We start from the raw sequence: 20,726 nt of genomic DNA on the forward strand, positions 1-20,726 counted from the left end.
AAAGAGGCGAAATAGTGAAAATTTGGAAATTTGGCTGAAAACTTTTTTTTGCCCTAAAAGGCCAAAACAAGTTAAACAGGTTTAATTTTTATTTCGAGGTCTAGTCATGAGTCAATCGAATCTACACTTGGGTTACTGAGAGTAATATGGCCCGGAACTATTTGTCTTTTTCCACCTTTTTTGCCATTTTCACATGCGTATTTCGTCCATTTTTCTCATTTTGTCCATTTTCGTTCAAACGTTCCTGCTCCCTTCAAACTAGAGGGTACTTCAAACCAACAAGAGCAAGCAAAAGACAACAAATGGCAGACGTCGAGATCACGTTCTAATGTTTGAAACCAAGATGAGCTAGGGAGGAGATGTCCCAACAAAGCTCAAAGCTGCATGGCGTAGATGTACAGTTACGGGTCAAATAAAACGCCTTGCACAGTTACCTGGCCAAGTTTTGCTCTCCTTTTCTCATGTATTGAAGCCTAATCTCCAAGACCACTTGAACCTGATTTCACATAAGTATTGATAACTGAAAGTAATTTGCTAGCAATTTCTTCTGGTTGACCAGATTGAGGGGAAGGCCCTTCGATTTTGGAAGTTTTAGGAAAGCAATTTCCAAATAAGCTACCTTTTTGCACCCAATGTAGTCTATTTAATGTCCAGAGGTTTGAATTGGCAATCAAGCTTCTTGTGCCTCAAAATCTAGAAATACACCACTAAGTGTTTGTATTCCGCATTTTTATCGACTATTTTCCCTTACTATTTCGCCATTTTCCAGCTTTTTTGCACCTCTTTTGCCAAATCTAGTCTACTTTTTTTATAGCTCTAATCATGATGCTAACTCAGTACAAGTCATTTGTTGAATCACATCTTGAATATCCTTCAGTCACCCAGTTGGGCTCCAATGAGTTCAGCAGGTTTGTAAAAGATTGTACAAGTCCAAAAGTGTTTCACTAGAAACATCACAGGAATGAGAGAGCTCTCGTATTGGGAGAGACTAAAAAAGTTGGGACTGTACAGTGTTCAAAGAAGGTACGAATGGTATCTGCTACTGTACGCTTTCAAAAGCATCCATGAGCTTTGTCCCAACCCGGGTTTAAGTATCAATTGCAGTGATCATAGAGGCTTAATGTGCGTTTTGAGAGCACCTTCAAGCCTTCGTGAATATAAGCTAGTTCCATGGCTAGTTTGAACAATGAAGCCCACTTCTTTTTTTTCTCGGGCTCCTTCATTGCTTAATTTGCTTCCCTTTTTGCTCAGGTGCAAAGGGGTAAACAACGACCCCCGCGAGCATGTCCCATTGGATAACTGCAGCCCGAGTTATGGCTGTCCAAACATCCGATGGTCAAGCAGTTTGGCCTTAAATAGACATTGTCCCAGAATAGGCCCTGGATGGCGCAGGCACCTGAAACTTGTAGACGTTTTTATAAGTCAACAAAACCGACCAAATTGGAGATGACTTGCCGTGATTTCGTCAAAAAGTATGCGCACTTAACATGCCATGCCCCCCCCTATCAAAATCACAAATATGATTTAATATACCGTCAAAATAATCAATGGTAGAACAAGGGCATTCCTAGAGAAATAGCGAAGTGTTTCACTTTGGTTCTAATTTATCTTTGGGAAAGAGTTTCAAGGTGTCCTTTCTCATAATAAAGAAAAACACCTTCTGAAATCGGATAAAGTAAAAATATATCGGATCAAGTTGGATTGGGTGAGAACTTTGATTGGATATAGATCGGATTCGGTCAATGAAAATTCAATTCAGATCGCATTAATGAGGGGTTGTTGCACCCAAGTGATGCTCAACTTTTGATGGTTGCTGGATTCTCAGGATGTTTTAAGTGGCTAATCTGATTTGGTTGATGTTAGTCGGGTCCATCCTGGACCAAGTGCCGTGGAATATTGTTGTCCCATAACCAAATGCCGAGACGGTTTAGGGTGGTGAGGCTAAGGGTAGTAGCGTCAACGCTGGACGACGCTTGAACAACTCACAAAGCCCACGCGCTCCACACCATGTCCCAAGAGGGTCCAGTTCGGCTAGGAAATGTGAGAGGTATCCAGCCCTGATCAGGAGTGGTCCTTTCTTTTAGAGTACAACGTTGAGTATTCAGCGCCCCATGTGGGTGAATTTTGAATTTTTGAATTCCATTTCAAAACCATTTCTTTACAGTAGCCCAGATCTAAATTGAACACATTTTAACTAAAAGTTATACATTTGAGGTACCAAAGCAAATCAATAATCACAGGAAGGTACACATAGAGCTGCCAATTGACATATTTGTTTACATTCCCCATTACCTATGGTATTATTATTACTCAAGACAGTTAGCCTCAAAATGTAACCCAGGTTTTTCGTATATCAAAACAGGCTTGCCTTGTTTCTCCAACCTATTTCATTACATTGGAATTGGCTGGAGCATTTGCTGTCAAAGTTTTCTAGCTCAAATTACCCAGTTAAGCAGCCTTTTTCAAAAGCAGGGGACTAAAATGCCATTTTTGTGAGTGAATGAGTTTTGTTTTTCTTGACAGACTGCAGGCATCAGCTAAAGAGGTTTTAACAAAGGTTTCAAAGGTCAAGAGAGTTGAAAAATTGGTTTTTAAAAGATTCAAAACATGTTCCAAGGTGCCTGAAGAGAAAGTGAAGCAACTTGTCTGACCCTTAAAGGCACAACTTTTTGTGTGCAATTTAGATCTGGGACTACTGTAAGTCCAGTCGAACTTATTATCCAACAGCGGAGAACACATCCGTTTATTGAAAGTTGCTATGAAGTAAATACAGTATCTGGTAAGCAGCAAAAATATCGTTGAAAAGAAATATATTGTTGAATCAAGATTTGTTAAATCGGAGTTCTTTTTGACGGAATGGGAAATTCAAAATTCCGCCACATGGGGCGCTGACCTCACGTTCGTTCCTTGGCCATTCAGGAGGACGAGTGGTTGTGAGTTGAGACCCACTAGCTCCGGGTCCCAGGCTGGTACAGAAAAACGCGAACGAGCGCGTGAAATGCTCGTGATCAATAAACATACCCCTTCAGATCCCAAAGGCGCTGGCTATCCAAATTGGCTTGGCTTCGGCCGAGGGATAGTTCCAGAGCAGGGTGATCGAATGAGAAAACCCAAAACAATTCAAGACATAGAACAAAAACAAACCAATGAAATCCTCGACATTGAAAATAAGGGATAAAGAAAAGGCCATTGGAGGTCCTCTTCTACATCCTGGGGGTCACGTGGCGAACAATGAGGTAACACGGTCAATACTGTAAATAAGTAAGAAAGCTTAAATTGAATATGATCCGCCGCAAAAATAGAGCTGAGCCAGTTTGTTTTACAGGTGGAAAAAATGAACTATATCCCCAAAGCAATAGAAGTAGAAGTATTACATGTTTTCATACATATAGGGTTTAGGCTAAAAACGATCCATAAAATCTCTCAGCTCACCCTGATTTAGAGGGATTGTGGAGACACGGCCAGCTAAGACTGGACGGAACTCAGGGAGTCAGCCCATGACTGAGTGGCCTGAGGCTTAAGCGGAGGCTGAGAAAGGGGCCGGCTGCCTAGCTGGCTGCCTGACTGGCTGGCTGGCTCCGTCCGAGAGGAAGAGGCGATCTGGCCAGCTAGCAGCTACCGATTAATCGAGAGGGGAATGGGGGGACCAGTGAATGGGTGACCCAGTAGGGCAGCGAAGGCACGGGCCAGGCCCGATGAGTTAGGGCTAATGGAGGGTGAGGGCGGCCGGTCCTGCTGGTTGTTGTGGCTCTGCAGGGCCCGAAACAAGGGAAGAAAGAGAAAGAGTAAGAGATGGTAAGAAGGCAAGAAGGAAAGAAAGAAAGAAAGAAAGAAAGAAAGAAACACGGACGGACGGACGGACCGATAGAGGGGAAGGAAAGAAGGAAAGAAGGAGAGAAGGAAAGAATGGCAGAGACCCACGAGCAGAAGTAGGGGATGTAGGAACCGAGGTAGCCAAGAGAAGAGAGGACGAACACGGCCAGCGAGAGGGAAACGAGCTCGGAAAGGAACGACCCAAGGCACAAGCCAAGGCACAAGCGAAGGCACGAAGCAAGGAACGAACGAACGAACGAACGAAGGAAGGAAGGAAGGAGAACGAAAGAAACATCATCCATCCATCCACTGACTTCCTAGGACAAAGAGAGTTGTCGTTCGTGTTTGCATCCGGATCGCGTTGTTGTGTGTGGCGTGTGTTGGGGCGGGGGTTGATCCAAGAGACTCGCTTTGGTCCTGCTGTGGGTGTGACCCTTGGGATCGAAACCTATCTGTGGATGTGGGTCTCCGTGCTGCGCTCCAGTGACCAAGTGAGTGACTGCCCATCGATCCCGAGGTCGTCCTATGGTCGTCCCATGGTCGTCCCAAGCTCGAATTCGATTCTTCGATCCAGGATGGGAATTGCCTCTGGAGTGTAACGCCAACACGGACCAATCCTCCTCATTGGCCACATTGTCGTCATTCCAGTTCCATTGCGTTGTGTCCCACCAGTCAAGCCGCATTTCGATATACAATTGGTCAGTCGATCTATTGGATTGATTGATTGATTTCGATTACCCATTGATGGACATGATGAGCTCGACCAATTTGTTGTGCGCCCTGGCGTCCAACAAAGCTAACAACGAGCCCATTTCTTCGGCCGCCGCAGCTGCCGCATCTCAACCCTACCCTTTAAAGTGAGTAAAACTACACTGCTACCCGCTGCCATCCGCTCAATCCTACAATCCAGTCAGCCAGCCGTCCGCTCGTCCAATCATTCATCTATGCATTCATTCATTCATTCCATCCATCCAACCATCCATCCATCCATCCAACCATCCATCCAACCATCCATCCATCCAACCATCCATCCAACCATCCATCCAACCATCCATCCAACCATCCATCCAACCATCCATCCAACCATCCATCCAACCATCCATCCAACCATCCATCCAACCATCCATCCTTTCACCCATTGGCCGACTCCTGGAACCCTGGAACCCTAGAACCCTGGAATCTGGGATCCGATCCGAGGTCTCATCTAAGCGTTTAGAATAACGGGCCCTCAACGGCAACTTATCCGGCTGTCCTCCCTTCTGATTAGTCGCGCGCTCATGTGATATAAATGAAGGCGGGACGAGCTCACCGGGGATAGATGATGAATGCATAGTACGAGGGAAAGACCCACGGTGGACCAAGGCAGTCCCTGGTGACACGAGCTAAAGCTCTGAAGCCCCATAAAGTCGTCCCCACGTCTGGCTACATTACTGCCACCATGTCCCTGGTCGTCGGGACTGAGAGTGGCAGCATTTGGTAATAACCGTAGTTGTGGTGGCATACGACCATGAGGTGGATGACTCTATGCATCGATCAGAATTGGGAGCTGCCCCAGTGGGTCTTAGAATCCTTAGTAATGTCACTCATCCAGAGCGCTACGGGATTTGGCTAGTTGAAAAGATAACGCGTTTTATTCCCTGTCAAGCGATTGAACGTTCGTCTCAAAGTGACTCTCTTCGTGGAAAATTGGCAATTTTTCAACCAACGCTTGGCTTTTCCAGATCTTCGATGGATCCCATTCGACCTATGAGCTCACCCACTCACGGGAGCAATTCAGGTCGGACCACACCATCGTCGGATAGTTCACCGGGCAAGCTCTTTGTCGGCGGGTTGTCTTGGCAAACCACTCCCGAGAAACTCAAAGAATATTTTGGCCACTTTGGGCTGGTCACTGATGTTCTGGTAATGAAGGATCCCGTAACACAAGTAAGTTCCCCATTCCACACTCACTTTTCAAGTGAACATCGGCTCCTCGTGCCTTATGGCTGCCAATGTCAAAGCATTGAGGAAATCATCAGAATGCAGGTTAGTTGTTCTATATTTGCAGAGAAGCCGAGGGTTTGGATTCATAACGTTTGCGGCCCCGGAGAGTGTGGATAAGGTTCTAGCCGAGCCCTCTCATTCTTTAGACGGGAAAAAAATTGACCCCAAGCACGCCACGCCCAAAAGTAAAAGCAAAGCAAGCAAGACCAAGAAAATATTTGTAGGTGGAGTGAGCCAAGAAACCTCTGGAGATGAAGTGAAGAGCTATTTTGCCCAATTTGGTAAGGTCGAAGAGGCGGTCATGCTCATGGATCAGCAAACTAAACGGCACCGGGGGTTTGGATTTGTCACTTTTGAAAACGAGGAAGTGGTGGACAAGGTGTGCGAAATCCATTTCCACACAGTTAAAGGCAAAAAAGTCGAATGTAAGAAGGCCCAACCTAAAGAAGCGGTTCAAGCGGCCAACACTGCTGCTCTTTTGGGAAAACGAGCCATTTTGACCAATCTAGGGTTTGCTACCGCTGGCAATCCTGGCCTGCCCTACCAAGGGCTGGTTATGCCCCAACAAAGCCCCTTGGTCTCAGCTGCGGGCGTTTCACACAACTCTCAGAACTCTCCTCTGTTGTTGAACTCTGGATTTGGCAAACTCATAGGCAGCTCAAACTCAGGAATACCAGGTCTTTCCAACCTCCGGTACACGCCCTACCCCATGCCCAGTGCACTCTCTAACAATACTATGAACATGAATGTGCACCATGCAGCTGCCGCAGCGGCTGCCGCAGCTGCGGCAGCTATGGCGGCTNAGGCCCAACCTAAAGAAGCGGTTCAAGCGGCCAACACTGCTGCTCTTTTGGGAAAACGAGCCATTTTGACCAATCTAGGGTTTGCTACCGCTGGCCGCAGCTGCGGCAGCTATGGCGGCTTCACATTCCGTGACATCGACCTCACCTGTGGTCAGCACATCGAACACGTCTAGTCAAATGGTCCAGGCTGGAACCCATGCCAACTACGGACACCAACATCATCATACTCCGGGGTCTTTATCGTCTATGATATCGCATCAAGCGTCCATGAACCATGGAAATGGCGGTGCCGGTGGCGGGTTACCTGGCGCTCAACTCAACCAAAGTCAGGCAGCTGCCAACGCTGCTGCTGCAGCCGGAGGATCCCAATCTTTGGCTGCGGCCGCCGCAGCTGCTGCTATGGCTGCAGCTGCCAACCATGGAACGGCACATCCGTTACCTAATGGAGCCGCCGCACCCCTGGGCGGGTACAATCTCGCCAATATAGATATGACGGGCTTTCAGGCCGTGGATTGGACATCTATGTATGGGATGGGCATGTATGTCTAGAGACGAGACAGCCTCAGAGGCATTGTGGAAGGGGGCACGGCTCATCTGCGAAAGTCAAAATCCAGTTGCCACACAGCATTTCATTTGTTACCAGTTGAACGAACCTACGATGTACAAAAGCGTGTCTATTTTTTAGAAGCTGGACCCCAATCTATTTTACATGAGTTTGTTGCTGCTGATGTTGATTCGATGAAGGAGAAGATGACGATAAAAGATAAAAGATGCTCCATTGTGACAATGATGCAAACTGACCAAGTCATGTTAACGGACCATCTCCCCAAGAGCAATAATCGGCTTTACAATGAGAAAATCTCCTACTTACCCAGATCGTATACTTGCGACCTACCAAAACTTCGATCCAAAGAACGGCTACATCTATCACCACCGCGTCACATGACGATGAAAATAAGTCAACTGATATCGTGATCGTTGGGCATCGTGGGCCTCTTCTGTTTTGAAGAACCATATCCGACACAAATACTGAAGTAAGCAAACTCCCTTTCTTCCCCCGACAGGTCTAAAACCTCGCTAGCTTCGAGGCCCATGGGTTTCGAAATATCACCATTGTTAATGATTGTGGCGTGGTCGCGGAGGTTCATTACGTTCCAACATTTTTGCCAATGTCAGATTTCAGTGACTGAGTTATGTTGGCACCTTTAACCACCGATACCAAGTTGGATAGTGATCGTTGTTTTCCAGATCTATCAGATGATGATCAACATCCTGTGCTACTAATGTAGCAAAACGATTTGAGCCATTTAGAACAAAGGCAAGATCTTGGTGTTAAGTTGTCCCACACCAAACTCACATGAAAACTCTATGAATCAATCGTCCTTTCCCATTCCCCCCACCTACTAATGTTGTTCCAAAGTTATCCAATAATCTCCTTTTGCATTCAACTGAACTGCTTTCCCAACCCTGAGATTACAATACTCTGTTACGTTAATTAAGGCAATAATCCCTGGAAAGGTTACTTCTCGTACGTTGATTAAGAGGATATTGATTTCATTGTTTGGGGCGATTTCCGAAGTTCAAAAGCCAAAAAATCACGAAAAAAGACGAACTGAAGACCCAAGACGAAACCAAAAGTAATCTTAGTACCGAATCTCGTGTCTAAACTGAGGTTTACCAAGTCAAACACCTTTGGCTTCGCCCATCCACGCCCACCCACCATTCCCCCACTCTTTCAGATATAGCAATCCTTGTACAACGAACGAACTTCTGGGCCATTGCGTGTTTGAAAACAGTTTCTTAAAACCAGATGATATCGAGCATACGCCACTTGTGTTACCAATCACAGATCTCTTCGCTTATGACAAACTTGCATTGATCTCAAAGACGTCGTTGCATTTGTAGAAGGGTTTCATCACTCCCGCCACATAGATCCCCATTCTTGCCTAATGTGGCGCAACTTTAGTTACTAACTACCTAGAATGTGCGATTCCTTGTACTTCCACTCACCGAAAGCAACACGAACAGAAAAACTACCGCTTATAAATTCGAGCAATAAGAATACTATGAAAACCTAGTAATACTACTACATGACCAGTTGATTATAACCATGTACGATGCCATCAATCTGGATATGCCAAATGCCATTTCATTCCCATTGTTTTCATCATCTTCGTTTATAATTCTGCTACTGATATTAATGCTACAAAAACAAAAGAAAGCAAATTGAGTGTCTATACCAATAATCTATTAGTATTATGATCTTGTTCGTTGATCGATACCTCTGCTTAAGTTGCCCCAAAGTTCAAGTAATGAAGACAACACTTTTACGTTCTCAAGAACCATGCCATGATCTGTTGGAAAGTAATATACCACAACCCGTACTTACGAAGAAACGAATTTGTCATTCCGCTATACATAATAAAATGTTACCATTATTGTCATTATTATTACTACACCGATTATTATTACTATTAATAATAACGATAAGATCAACTATTAACAATAATGATCATAATAATATTGTACCAATACATCAAGCCTTTTACGGCTCCATCATAAGAATACTCATAATTCATGGACTTCCATGTTTGTCAATAAAATGTTTACAATTACAAAAATAACTCGTTTGCTCATCCTTGTTGTTTATTTATTTAGGTTATTTTCGTATTAGTATCGTTTATTTTCATCCTTGTTCAATGAAAGGAATGAATTGGAAATATCATTTTTTTTCATTCAGAATCAGGGGAAGCGTCATGTCAGTTGTGCGTGTTTTCTAAGCTTTATCTTCTCGGAAAACGAACAAACTCCCATTGGTTATAAGAGCTTTCTGGCAAAGAGTTATGAACCATTGGTGTAGAATTTGTGGACAGGGGGCATTAGTCGTCTTTGGTCCCGAAGGTTCGTCAGCAATCCCAGAGGCAGTCTTGGGAGGAAGATATGGTTGGATCCATTCCATGAGATCCCGATAGCGTTCTTCACCATTCAGAGACGTCATTACCGAATTGAAAATTGGATCTCGCGGGTTCGAATGTATTGCCACGCTGTAATGACGAAACAAATCTGCAATTTCCTCTAAAGCTAACAAACAAATTGTATAGGCCCAAGATACTGTGCATCCATCAAAACATGCATAATCCAAGCGTAGTCATATCTTTCATAATAACGATAGTACTGACTTACTTATTTTTGGGGGCGGAACTTTGAAACCTATATAAAACTTGGAGCACCGAATAGAATACCAAGCACATGACGGGTAATGGCTTGAAGGAGGAAACCGTACTCAACCCGAACACATTCATGAGTTGAGTCGAATATCCGTGCGAGGGTTCAACCACAGCATAAAGGAATCCCATTAGGTCGTTCACAAGAATGGATAAGTCTTTTGACTCAGACTTTTCGTCCTTTCTTTCCTCACGGTCATCTAACTCTCTCTTAATGTTATCGAGTAAGTAAAGGAGGATCCACAGAAGAAGAGCAAAATCCTCGTTGCTTAATGATCTGAGGGAGAATTGCAAGACGAGGTCAAGACAAATTTTGGGTTTTTCAAAAAAAATAGTGTCTTTCTCTCACGTGAGTTGAATGGTACGCATCCATTTGATGGCGATTTCAAACGCTTTTGATGAGCCATTGTCCGCGGATCCAAATGTAATTAAGACCGTTCGCAAAACCAATTGTTTGCATAAACCTTCTTCCAAGCAACATTTCAAAAGCATGGAGTCACGTTTCGAATCCAAAGTAGGCCAAGTTTGCTCCAGTTGCGAGGCCACGTCCCACCAAGACTTCACTTGACCCGTTTCCCACAGTCCAATAATGCAAGACTCGAAAACCGTTGCCAAAGAGAGAGAGCTGGAACTCTCGGTGAGTTCGCCGGCAAATTTTAAGACGGCGATCTTGGTCATGGAACTGGATTGCATGGATCTTTGGTAATGGCTCAATTCGGGTAGCATGAATTTGGCAAGGTTGGAATTTGTTTCCAGACAAATCAGCAGGATTTCTTTCAGCGTAATAGCCGCAAAATGACCTTCAGCGTCTGTAAATCATAATTCAAAGCCAGATAAACAACTGAGGTGGTACATGCATTGAAATGCCGGGTGTACATTCTTTACCTTCCAATCCTTCGCTTGGTTTCCATTGATGCTCGACTAGAGCCAACAACCATTGAAACCCAGTGGCCAGTTCAACCTTATGCTCTTGGATGAATTTGGGGTACTTCTTAAAGCAATGGTCGAATAGCTTAAGAATGTTTGTGGCCAATTCTATGGATTTGGTACGCAATTCTTCATCAGACGTACTACCCGGGGAACCACCGGAACAATTGAAGAATCTGAGGAGAACGAAATTTGACAATCAATGTGTGCAGCAGACCCAAGTGGATTATTTCATTTAACAATATTAAAACCCATCGGGTACGATTGTCAACAAAACTAAATCTCCACCTGACATGGAATAGACAAATAGGACAAACCTAATCATGTTCCCATCAATACTCTCGTCGTCGAAAATGTGAGTAATAGCTTTGGAGTCCACTCTAGTAACAAATAAGAGCAACAATTCCTTGTAATCTGGTAAGGGCATTTGTTGCAAGGATGGCGTGTCTTTGAAGGCCAAGCAGATGCGGAGTAAATCGATATTCTGCAAAGTACGTTAAACATTAGTATGCAATAACAATACTGCATGACGGAATTTGAATTGCCTTTTGTCGGAAATCTGGCCCGAAGCGAACCCACAGGAAAACAGAGATGAAATCCTTCATAATGAGCGAAAGACAGGGCGAGTTCTTGGCCAAGAACCTTTTCCATGCGATTTGAGTGAAGATCTTTCCAACGAAAGAATGAGTAATCATGATATCACAATCCTTGAGATTCACCATCAGCTGAAAATCCACTCTGGTGGGCGAGAACGTGTTCCAAGGCAACTTGATCAAAGCAGCTTGAATCACTTCTAAAATGTGGTCTTTGACTCCAGATCCTGACGACGATGAAAGAAGGGCAAACTTCTGGCAGTACATTTGCCACAACAACGAAAGGATCTTGGTGAATTCTAAAACAGAACATGCATAAGACAACAATGCCTCTCTTTTCCAACGGGTGTCATACCTTTGCATTCAAGACCGATATCGTGGGACAACAGTACGAACATGTCGGCTACAAAAACAGCTTGAGGCGATTCTTCCAGAGTCCATGGGAGAAGGAAACGATTATTTGAGGCCAGATCTTGGATCCATTGCGCTGTTCGGATCTCAGACACGGGAATAGGGCAAAGCCATGGACTAAACATTGTCCACATCCCTCGCCACACAGACTCCAAATTTCCTATTCACGGAACGGTAATCAGAGAGCAAGCACAGAAAATTGCAATTTTACAACGACACGCAAACTCATCGATAAGTATTAGAATTAGTATTTTCAAACTCTTTTTACAATTGATTTGTGATTCCACCTTAGTTGTTAGTTGCTTTATTTGGCGGAGGAAAAAAATCTGAGAAACACAGAACGTTTGTTGCTCATTTCTAGTTCAAAACCGTTCTCACCTTGAGCAGAGAGGGCTTCAATTAGAAGGAATTGTGACATTTGGGCAATAAAAATACTGATGGGCATATACAACCGATCGTATTTTGAATAGATCCCATTGAGTCCTGTTTGATGCCGCTCTTCATCAAAGAAGTCGCGCAATTTCAAAATGCAAAGATCAATCTATTTAAAGAGAAATTGCAAATGAACGAAGCAAAGTTTCTTGGTAGATATTCTTTCTATTATGCTTTACCTCCTTTCTTTCCGTGTAATGCACAAATTTAGCCATGAAATGACGGCACGATTTCAGGTAATCTTGAATATCTCTAGGATGTGAGTTGAGGTGTAAAGGCTTGCAGTTTGTCGCTTCTGGAGGAATTTGCAAATGCAGAAAGTCGAACCAAATCTTAACATTTTGATTTTGCCTGAAATCTAGCAAGAGGCTGAGTATTTGAAAGTAATGATTAGGGAATTCGACCCGTCCAAGCTGGTGAAGATTTTGCTCGTGCTTGGCGAGCAAAAGTGACCCAAACGAACAGCTTGATTGGGATGTTGGTGATGGATTCGATTCCAAAGTGCGCATCTCTTGTCGGATGGCATCTCCAATAATACGAATCAAGTCGGAGCGGAATTCCAGCGAAGGATTCACATTGTCATACCAATCCAATATCGAAATCTAACGCATTAAAATTTCTCAATGTGCTGCAACTTGTCCTGATTAGTACAATTGATCAAGCAATTTCGCTCAACACTCACTCACCTTGGACAAAAGGACGAAAGCATGCTCTTCATTTTCAATGAGAACTATTTTCGAGTACATGGTAATAAAGTCGGCAGACTTGACAACATTTGGAGTGAAGCAAGAGCTCAAAAAGCTCATAAGGAATGGTTTCTCAGCCAAGTAGTTCACAAGGGTCAGACACTGACTTGGCACATTGGACAAAAACGACTCGGCCAATGACTCGAGTTGGGTGGAGAAGAAATGCTTCACCAGCGGCAAGCGACACCAGTCCTCTGTCAAAATGGACACCAAACGCTGGATCACTTCCAAGCCCAGAGTAAAACCTTTTTCTTCGCCTTCCTTCATGAGTCTCGTCTTTGATGTAAGCAAACTACGAAACATAGAAATACAAGTTACATAGAGTTACAACGTTGTTTTGTCCTTGGAGTAACAATGATGTCTGATTTCCAAGGTAAAGTTTTCTTACTTGACCAAAGCTTGAATGTTTGTCATAGTGGCAATTAGCGATCGATTTAGGACACGCTGCTCCAGGTCTTGCCCCAGTCGAGCCACCAGTTGAAGGTTATCACAGAGCTGTTGCTTAACATTGTCTTGTTGGACCCACTGATCGAATTGCAAACGCACTTGAGCTGGCCCTGAACAATACTTAGGTCCTTTTAGGCCGAAACTGGTGGGACAAGAGGCGCTTAAGGTGACGGTTTTTTGCTCCTGTTTGAACAAATGGGCAAGAAGGTCGGATCGGCGGGTTAACTGAAGTTGTAAATCGTCGCTCAACACATTCCAGTGCCTAATAAAGAAAGTATGTCAAATTACTCACGACTCAATGGCATGCACTCGATATTAGGGAAAAAGAGCATACTCGACAAATGCAGTCAATTCTCGACTGAAAGAGTCCAAGATTTCTCGAACTTGGAAGGGAGAAATGTTTTCGTCAACAACCGAGAGGTGAGCCATGTGTTCGTCAAGACTGTCCATTGGTCCCTTTTTGACTGATGGCTTCATTTCAATCTTCTGAACGTCTGGTCTTCGAGATTTGAGCTCAAGGAAACTCGCGATTTGAGGACATGGTTTCTTTTCTGGTGACATTTCTTTGGAATTCGTTTCCACCAACATTAGGGACACGAGATCCATCCACAGTATCTGCAACCGTCTTTTTATGACAACAAATTTTTCCATGACGCGAATGATCGATATGTTGGATCCCATTACCGTATTCTTGTCGCAATGCTCATTTTGATCCACAATTTGATTAAGATAACCGGGCAAGAGGTTCTTTGGTAAGCTTGGTATATGAACTTTGGGGTCAAGTAATTCTGGATTGCTTATCCAATGGAGAAAGGCTTGGAATAACTGTTTGGACTCCAGTTTTATTACCTGCGTTTCGCAGAACATCAATTTCGATTTAATCTTTTCGAAATATCGCCGGTTCACGAAACCACTGAAGAAAGTCGGCCCCACAAACATCCAACTAGAACTTTCCCTAGAAGTTCAAAGTACATCCTCATGTAAAGTGCCGATTTGGTTTTCTTCGTTTATGTAGATCAATATCTTACTTGAACTTGGTTTTCACAAAGAATGAACTTGAAAACATCTGGAATGCTATCACAGCCACAGCAAGGTCCTTCTCAGGGATGGCAAGGAAAAGTTTGGACCATCGGTAGATGGGGAGCTCGTTTGTGGTCCAATTCAAATCGGGCTCGATCCCGGCCTCTTGAGCGATTCGTACAGCCTCATCCACTGATGCTTCAGAATGGTCCAAGTGACGCACGACTTGATCACAGAATTGTACAAAGGTTGGATGGCATTCTTCGGCGAGAATTAAACAGCAAGCCAGCCACGGGAATTCAAAGCCAACCTCACTCATGAAAGTGAAAGGAGAACAAGACCTTTGTATCCAACTGGTGAAGCCTTCAATCTTGGCACCCCTATCTTCTGACTCGACCTTGACCTAAACGGGAGGCAAGGAGACCTTCTTAACCTGAGTAATATCAATGAAATGATATAATAGGTACAGTACCTTGAAATCAAAAGCAAAATGGGCAACCACGTGACGCCTTGGTCTCTCTTGTTGAAAAACCGATTCAACAATAGCGTTCAAGACTTGAAGAATAATGCGGTTGGTGTGCCAATCAGCAATACTTGTTAGAATGAGCAACCATATTTCTATCCAACTCAGAACATCAACCTCATTCCTATAGGACGCAACTGCGGTGTCAAAATGTTTTCTATAATAACCAAAACATTTTTAACGTCACCTTTTTCTGTTTCGTAAGTCAAGCAAGATCCACTCTCGCATGATCGAGGCAACGGATGATTTCGAATCAAACCCAGTGATTTCCCTCGCCGATTGAATCAGTCCGTGATCTCCTACTAGAAGACTGGTTAAAATGGTTTGAAAGTCTTCGTTATTGACTAGATCAGCAGGACAAGCCAAAAACATTTTGATCATGTCAAACAAACAGAGGAGAACAGCTTCGACGGGAGCTCTTTGAAGCGTGATCTTGAGCACTTTCCAGCCTCGCTCACATATTTCGGGAACGGAATGTCCCAGTTGAGTCGATTGCAATGTCACGAAGGCAGCCACTGGATTGTTTTGATTCACTTGAGTTCGTAAATGGTGAAATCTAGCTTCTTGATCATAGTCACCCCACTGAACATCTTCTCTCTGTATCCTTCTTTTAGGTTGCTCTTGTAAGTGGAGTTTCAATTTGGGTAAAATCTGCCATGCCCAGCTCAAGAAACTGGTTTCGGTCGGGTTGGACCAAATGGCGGCGTTCCATGTGACTGAAGATTCCTCAGACAAGCGACGAACCACTTCCACAACGATCAAAGCCACTTTTTCTCTACTTGCTTTGTCAAGAAGAGCGCTGCTCCATGGAATTCTATCCAAAATTGTTTTAGTCCATTCTTGTTGAACGGGGTCGTGAATTTGATTTAATAATCGCTCACAAAGAAGGTTAACATCCTCCCCTTGAGGAATCCAATTCTCAATGGGAAGTTTGTGGAGCATATCAACCACATCCTTCGTAAAAAAAGTGGAAAAAAACAAAATGTAATAAAAAAGAAAAGCAATAGGCAAAAATTGTTTGAGATTTCCGTTAAAAACGAATATACCTTTTGACAATCAATATCTTTTCCAAGAGATGGCAGCCAAGTTAGAATGTGGGATATCACACCAGGATGCTCATGAGCTAAAACAGACAAAGCTGGTGTGCATAATTCAGGGTATCGCTCGAAGGACCCTGAAGTCACGTATCCCAACACCACGAAATCTGCCAAGTAGGATTGCAATGACACTGTGTGATCAGCATTTTTCAGTACAGTAGTCATGGCTGTAAACAAATGATGACGATTTTCTTGATTCAAACTTTTGAGTCTTGCAACCAGCGACGGCAACTCCACAGACACGGGTAGATCAATGGACGGCTCTAGAAGATGAGGATGAGGACTTTGTGTTAGATTAAAGAATTACGCGAAAAAATAGTAAGATAAACAAACCTTCGACACTCAAATTCGTTTGTCCATAAAAAATTAACATCACTTGAGGCAATGAGTTAGATGGGAGGTGATCAAGTGGAAGATACGAGAACCGTTGGAAACAAATTGGATTTCCAGAGTCTATCACGCTAGTCAGACTCTCGGAGAAGAAAGATACACACTCCAGCTGAACATGTTGTACTTGTCCATGGGTGAGCGTTTTGCGGCTAATTATCTCCAGATCTATGAGAGTCCACAAGGTATGCTCCATGTATTCACAAATGCGCATGAGCACGAAATCGAAAGCTTTTTCATGGAACGTTATTAAGGCGTTTCTTAGCACGCCTAACAGCGATTGGATCATGGCCAAAGATCTTAAAGTTCCGCTCCAAGGGGCACTCGAATTTGCAAGTGATAGTTGGCAACAAAACTCTAAACATGCCGGAATGTGCAATTGATTAAAAAATGGCAACAAATCCGCTTCATCCAGATGTTTTCCTTCGGGGTCCGAGACATCACATCCTTGCCAGTTCAATACGGACCAAGACTCTTCCTCGAAATAGGATGCAGTACTGGACGAGCACGCAGTTTCGGGCTTGGATCGAATGGTGGGAGTGGGGCGAACGAAATCCCTTCGACCTTCAGTCGGAGTGCACAGAGTAAATAAGACGGTCACTTGTAAATCAAACAGAGGAATGTCATCTTGGCTGCATCCACCATTAGCCGCAAGTCGCGGTATGGGAAGGGAAATCAAACATGGACCCCATAGACCTACGCCTTTTGGACACCTGAGCAAGTGATTAAGGACAAAGAGGGTGTCTGTTAAATGGTTGGACGTTTGAAGTCGTTGGCCAATGAGCACTCGCAGCCAGGACACCAAATCATGGTGAGCGTGGCTGCGGCACGAGGGAAGGACGCGAATGGCTCGAAACAAGGCCGACACGGCCATTCGCACTTCGGCTAAATTCGAGGGTCCATTCCTAGCTGGATTAGGGCGGGCTAATGCACCGAATTGCTGAGCCAGAAGCCGATACCCGGCCGACACGTGAAAACGAGCCAAAAGAGCGTCTTCTTCCAGAGTGGAACGCCATTCGCGAGCCGCTGCACGCCAACGGTTTAGTCCGGGATAGCCACTCCAGGCCACCTGGTCATAAACGTGATGCACATTGACCGAACGTCCATCCACACAAGGACCCGATCCGGTGACGCTAGATTGACTGGCCGACCAAAGGTTGGTTTCAGCCGTCAAGAGGGTTTGCCAACGAACCTGAGCTTGTCGGAGGTGAGCGGCGTGTTGCTCCACTCGCGTGGCGTGAGCTTGGAGGGCGGGGTCGAGACCGGGTGCATGTCCGGCTCGTTCGGCGAGCAAAAATTCCCGAACGAAAGTGTCATACCAAACCAAGAAACCGTTTTCGTAGTAGTGGCTGCCCGGCTGGACCTCGAGCTCAAGTGCCACGGCGTTGAGGCTGGAGGCCGAATCGGGACTCTGAGGCGGGTCCGACAGGGTGGGCCTGGCTGGCGGCGCGCTGGGCGCGTCACTCGCGTCACTCGCGTCTGGCGGGTACGAAGAGGGAGCGGAGGTAGCCGAGGCAGCGGCCAAACTCGGACAGGTGGGCACCAACGGTGGAGCATTGGGTTGATCATTGGGTTGATCATTGGGCGGAGCACTAGGTGAGGGTAACACAGATTCTTGGGCATGAACAGGGTGGTGCCCAATATCCCTCGTAGTCAATGGCCACTGACTCATGACCGCATCCGGAGCAGAAGCAGAAGCACGTGAATGGTCAAAAGAAATGGTCTGGGGATCCTCAAAGAGATGCGCTTCTGGGGCTTCTGCCCTGATTGTTTGATGGCGCCTGTCCTGCTTCTATCCCACGGGTCAACGAACCGTCCGTAGGTAGTGGGATGGTGCGTTATCGTCGGACGGACGCACAACCCTGCCCATGTACTGTCCTAGCCCAGAACCTGAACCAGAGGCGGGCACCGCTACTTAGCACTGGCTTCAATGGGGCGTGTATTTGCGTAACTGAACGGTTCCACCTTTATTAATGAATGATTGACTGAATGGCGTGTTCATTTGGGGATCACATTTGCGCATTAGCCAGTCTTGTTTTCTTCGACTACTTAGGACTTTGTGTTGTTGTTGTTGGACCGTCCAGGGCTGCTCAATCACTGGGCTTCGAACATGCCAGAACACCTCTCCAAAGATGCCAGAACATGCTGTAACATGTCAGATATGCCGGAATTCAGGCCAGAAAAAAAACTTCATCTCATATTTGCGATTTCAGTCCCTGGCTATCACTATGCTCCAGGGGAAAAAACTAGAAGTCAGCAGACAGTCTACAAATATGTAACCTGGATGGGCAAAACTGTTTCTAAACTTTTTTCCAAAATGAGTCAAACTTGGAGAAAAAGAGTCTGAGAGTCAAACTGACATTTGGACAGTGAAACCTAGATATTTGGAAAAACATGCTAATGTGTTGATTTTTTTTTTTTTTTTGCATCCCAGAGGCGTTACAAATATGCCAGCTGGCCCCTCTTTTGGCATGTAAACATGCCACCTGGCAGCACTGATTGGATGACAGTCGAGCGGAGTAGTGCGACTAACCTAAGAGTAGGAGCGGGATGAAAGTGACGACCCGTGACAACTCCGAGCTACTGTCATCAGCGGGCCACTACATCCAGAGACTAAAGTATTTTAGTCTCCACTGAGAACAGGGATTTTATTCAGTTGTGGAGCAAATAGGACATGAATCTAATCATTAAGTGAGCAAAGTGCCCTAAGCAATAATACTAGACTCTCCAAAAGAATCAATCATATACTGTACCATAACATCGGAATCACTAAAAACGTGCCCCAATGTCAAGCGTTGTAATAAAGAAGATTCAATTTCTTGTCAATAAAATACAGAAGCTCAATAGGTCACCCACTATATGTGATAGGATACAATCACAGCCTCAGTTTTTTTAACCCCATTGCGCCCAAGCGCTATTTTTTGGATACGTAGTGACGTATCAAACGTGAAAATGACACCACTTTTTCCACCAAATGTTGAACTAGAACTGTTGAAAAAGAATATTTTGAATGAAATGTATGCCTTGGTGTCTCTGTATTGATTCTAAATCATAATAACCATAATATTGCTTATATATGTAATAAACTCGTTAAGACATTTGTAACTAGAAGCAAAAAAAAAATTCGTGACAAATGTCAAATTTGATCTGATATTGAATGCAAACTTTCAAGCGGTTTTGTTTCAGGAAGTGTCCAAAAAAATAAAAAAATTCTCGAAATCTTACTAAATTTAGCTTCAATGGGTGCTAATAAAGGATCACTTTTGAGGCTTTTGGAAAGCTTCCTAGTTTACATGTGTTCTTGATTCCTTGCTTTTATCTGTCCCTTACTTCATGTTTGCTATCTCCATCTTAGATTTGCATGTTTAGTTTGATGTTGATGTAGTTCATTCCTTTTCTTTGGTCTCTTGATTTTGCTGCTCTTTAATAGTTTCTCTGCATTCATGATGGAAGCTATTTTTGGAAAAGTCAGCAAAGAGGCTAGACAATGTTTGGACCTGGTCTTAGCTGGAAAGGATCCTTCCGTAGTCAATAAGCCCTTTATCGTTGAGGCTTTAGCTGTCTGGGTCAATCAGACCAGGGTGCTGCTTGAAGAACAGGCTCACCCAGAAGTTGAGAAGTCGACTGATTTGACCAATGTAGAGGTTGAAGTAGTACCTCCTCTTGAAATAGAGCACGAAAAGACAGTGGTAGAGAAAACAGTCCGTCCTGTTTACCGGAAGCAGCCTTGTCCTGAAGAAGGACAAGGCTGTCAGTTTGACCACACTCAATGGTGTCAAAAACTTCTCAAGTTCGGCCATGAAAAGTACAATAGGAAGAAGGGATGTTCAAAGGTAGATTGTCCTTTTGTATCTCCCATGCATGTGCCGTCAGTCCATGAGACTTAAGACGTGCTTTAATGTACGGCGTACCTCCGTCCACGTAGAAGGGACGCAAAGAAACGCGAGAAATGGGATAGCTCAGTTTCGTAGTTTTAGAGCTGACCCTATTCCTAAACCTAATCCCACCCCACCCCCTTCCTTAACCCATTTAGCTTCCTCCCATTAGTTCATGCTTTGCCTCCAGTAGAACGTAGCTTTGTTGATAAGCGGGATTTTTTAGGGTTGGAGAGGATGGTCCAAGATCTTGTGAACTTGGTCCGTCAAAAGAGAGGCCCGTAAAGGAGCGATGATTGAAGGCGCATTGTCTGATTTCTAAAAAAGGACAGCACAAAAGTTAAGATCCTAAAAGAACTAGCCGTTGAGAGAGAGATTTCATTGATCTCTATAACAGAAACCTGGCTTCGGCCAGGGGTCTTAGATGAAGAACTAACCATAGTTG

At 44.4% G+C, this 20,726-nt stretch overlaps 2 protein-coding genes and 1 long non-coding RNA gene across 3 annotated transcripts; 1 reads left to right on the forward strand and 2 right to left on the reverse strand.

Annotated features, from left to right (window-relative positions):
• Positions 1 to 1,666: 1,666 nt before the first annotated feature.
• LOC131879820 (uncharacterized) lies at positions 1,667 to 3,218 on the reverse strand. The gene is made up of 2 exons (XR_009373200.1): positions 2,899 to 3,218; positions 1,667 to 2,077 (listed from the first exon to the last, which is right to left on the reverse strand). It is a non-coding gene; the product is annotated as an uncharacterized LOC131879820 (long non-coding RNA).
• A 652-nt stretch (positions 3,219 to 3,870) lies between these two features.
• LOC131879720 (RNA-binding protein Musashi homolog Rbp6-like) lies at positions 3,871 to 7,647 on the forward strand. Its single transcript, XM_059226493.1, has 4 exons — positions 3,871 to 4,670; positions 5,535 to 5,739; positions 5,861 to 6,619; positions 6,678 to 7,647. Exons 1-4 carry the CDS (start codon positions 4,558 to 4,560, stop codon positions 7,146 to 7,148), a joined length of 1,548 nt encoding a protein of 515 aa, XP_059082476.1. The 5' UTR covers positions 3,871 to 4,557; the 3' UTR covers positions 7,149 to 7,647.
• A 1,580-nt stretch (positions 7,648 to 9,227) lies between these two features.
• Positions 9,228 to 18,444, reverse strand: LOC131886118 (ectopic P granules protein 5 homolog). The gene is made up of 18 exons (XM_059234362.1): positions 16,353 to 18,444; positions 15,969 to 16,282; positions 15,110 to 15,876; positions 14,872 to 15,046; positions 14,408 to 14,802; positions 14,064 to 14,334; positions 13,714 to 13,994; positions 13,321 to 13,641; positions 12,873 to 13,224; positions 12,366 to 12,788; positions 12,133 to 12,295; positions 11,699 to 11,914; positions 11,296 to 11,642; positions 11,068 to 11,234; positions 10,709 to 10,926; positions 10,173 to 10,632; positions 9,783 to 10,100; positions 9,228 to 9,643 (listed from the first exon to the last, which is right to left on the reverse strand). The coding sequence occupies exons 1-18, from the start codon at positions 18,076 to 18,078 to the stop codon at positions 9,376 to 9,378; spliced, it is 7,182 nt and encodes a 2,393-aa protein (XP_059090345.1). The 5' UTR covers positions 18,079 to 18,444; the 3' UTR covers positions 9,228 to 9,375.
• Positions 18,445 to 20,726: the final 2,282 nt, after the last annotated feature.

The sequence above is a fragment of the Tigriopus californicus genome, chromosome 1 (genome assembly GCF_007210705.1).
Source record: "Tigriopus californicus strain San Diego chromosome 1, Tcal_SD_v2.1, whole genome shotgun sequence".
NCBI classification, from domain to species: Eukaryota; Metazoa; Arthropoda; class Copepoda; order Harpacticoida; family Harpacticidae; genus Tigriopus; species Tigriopus californicus.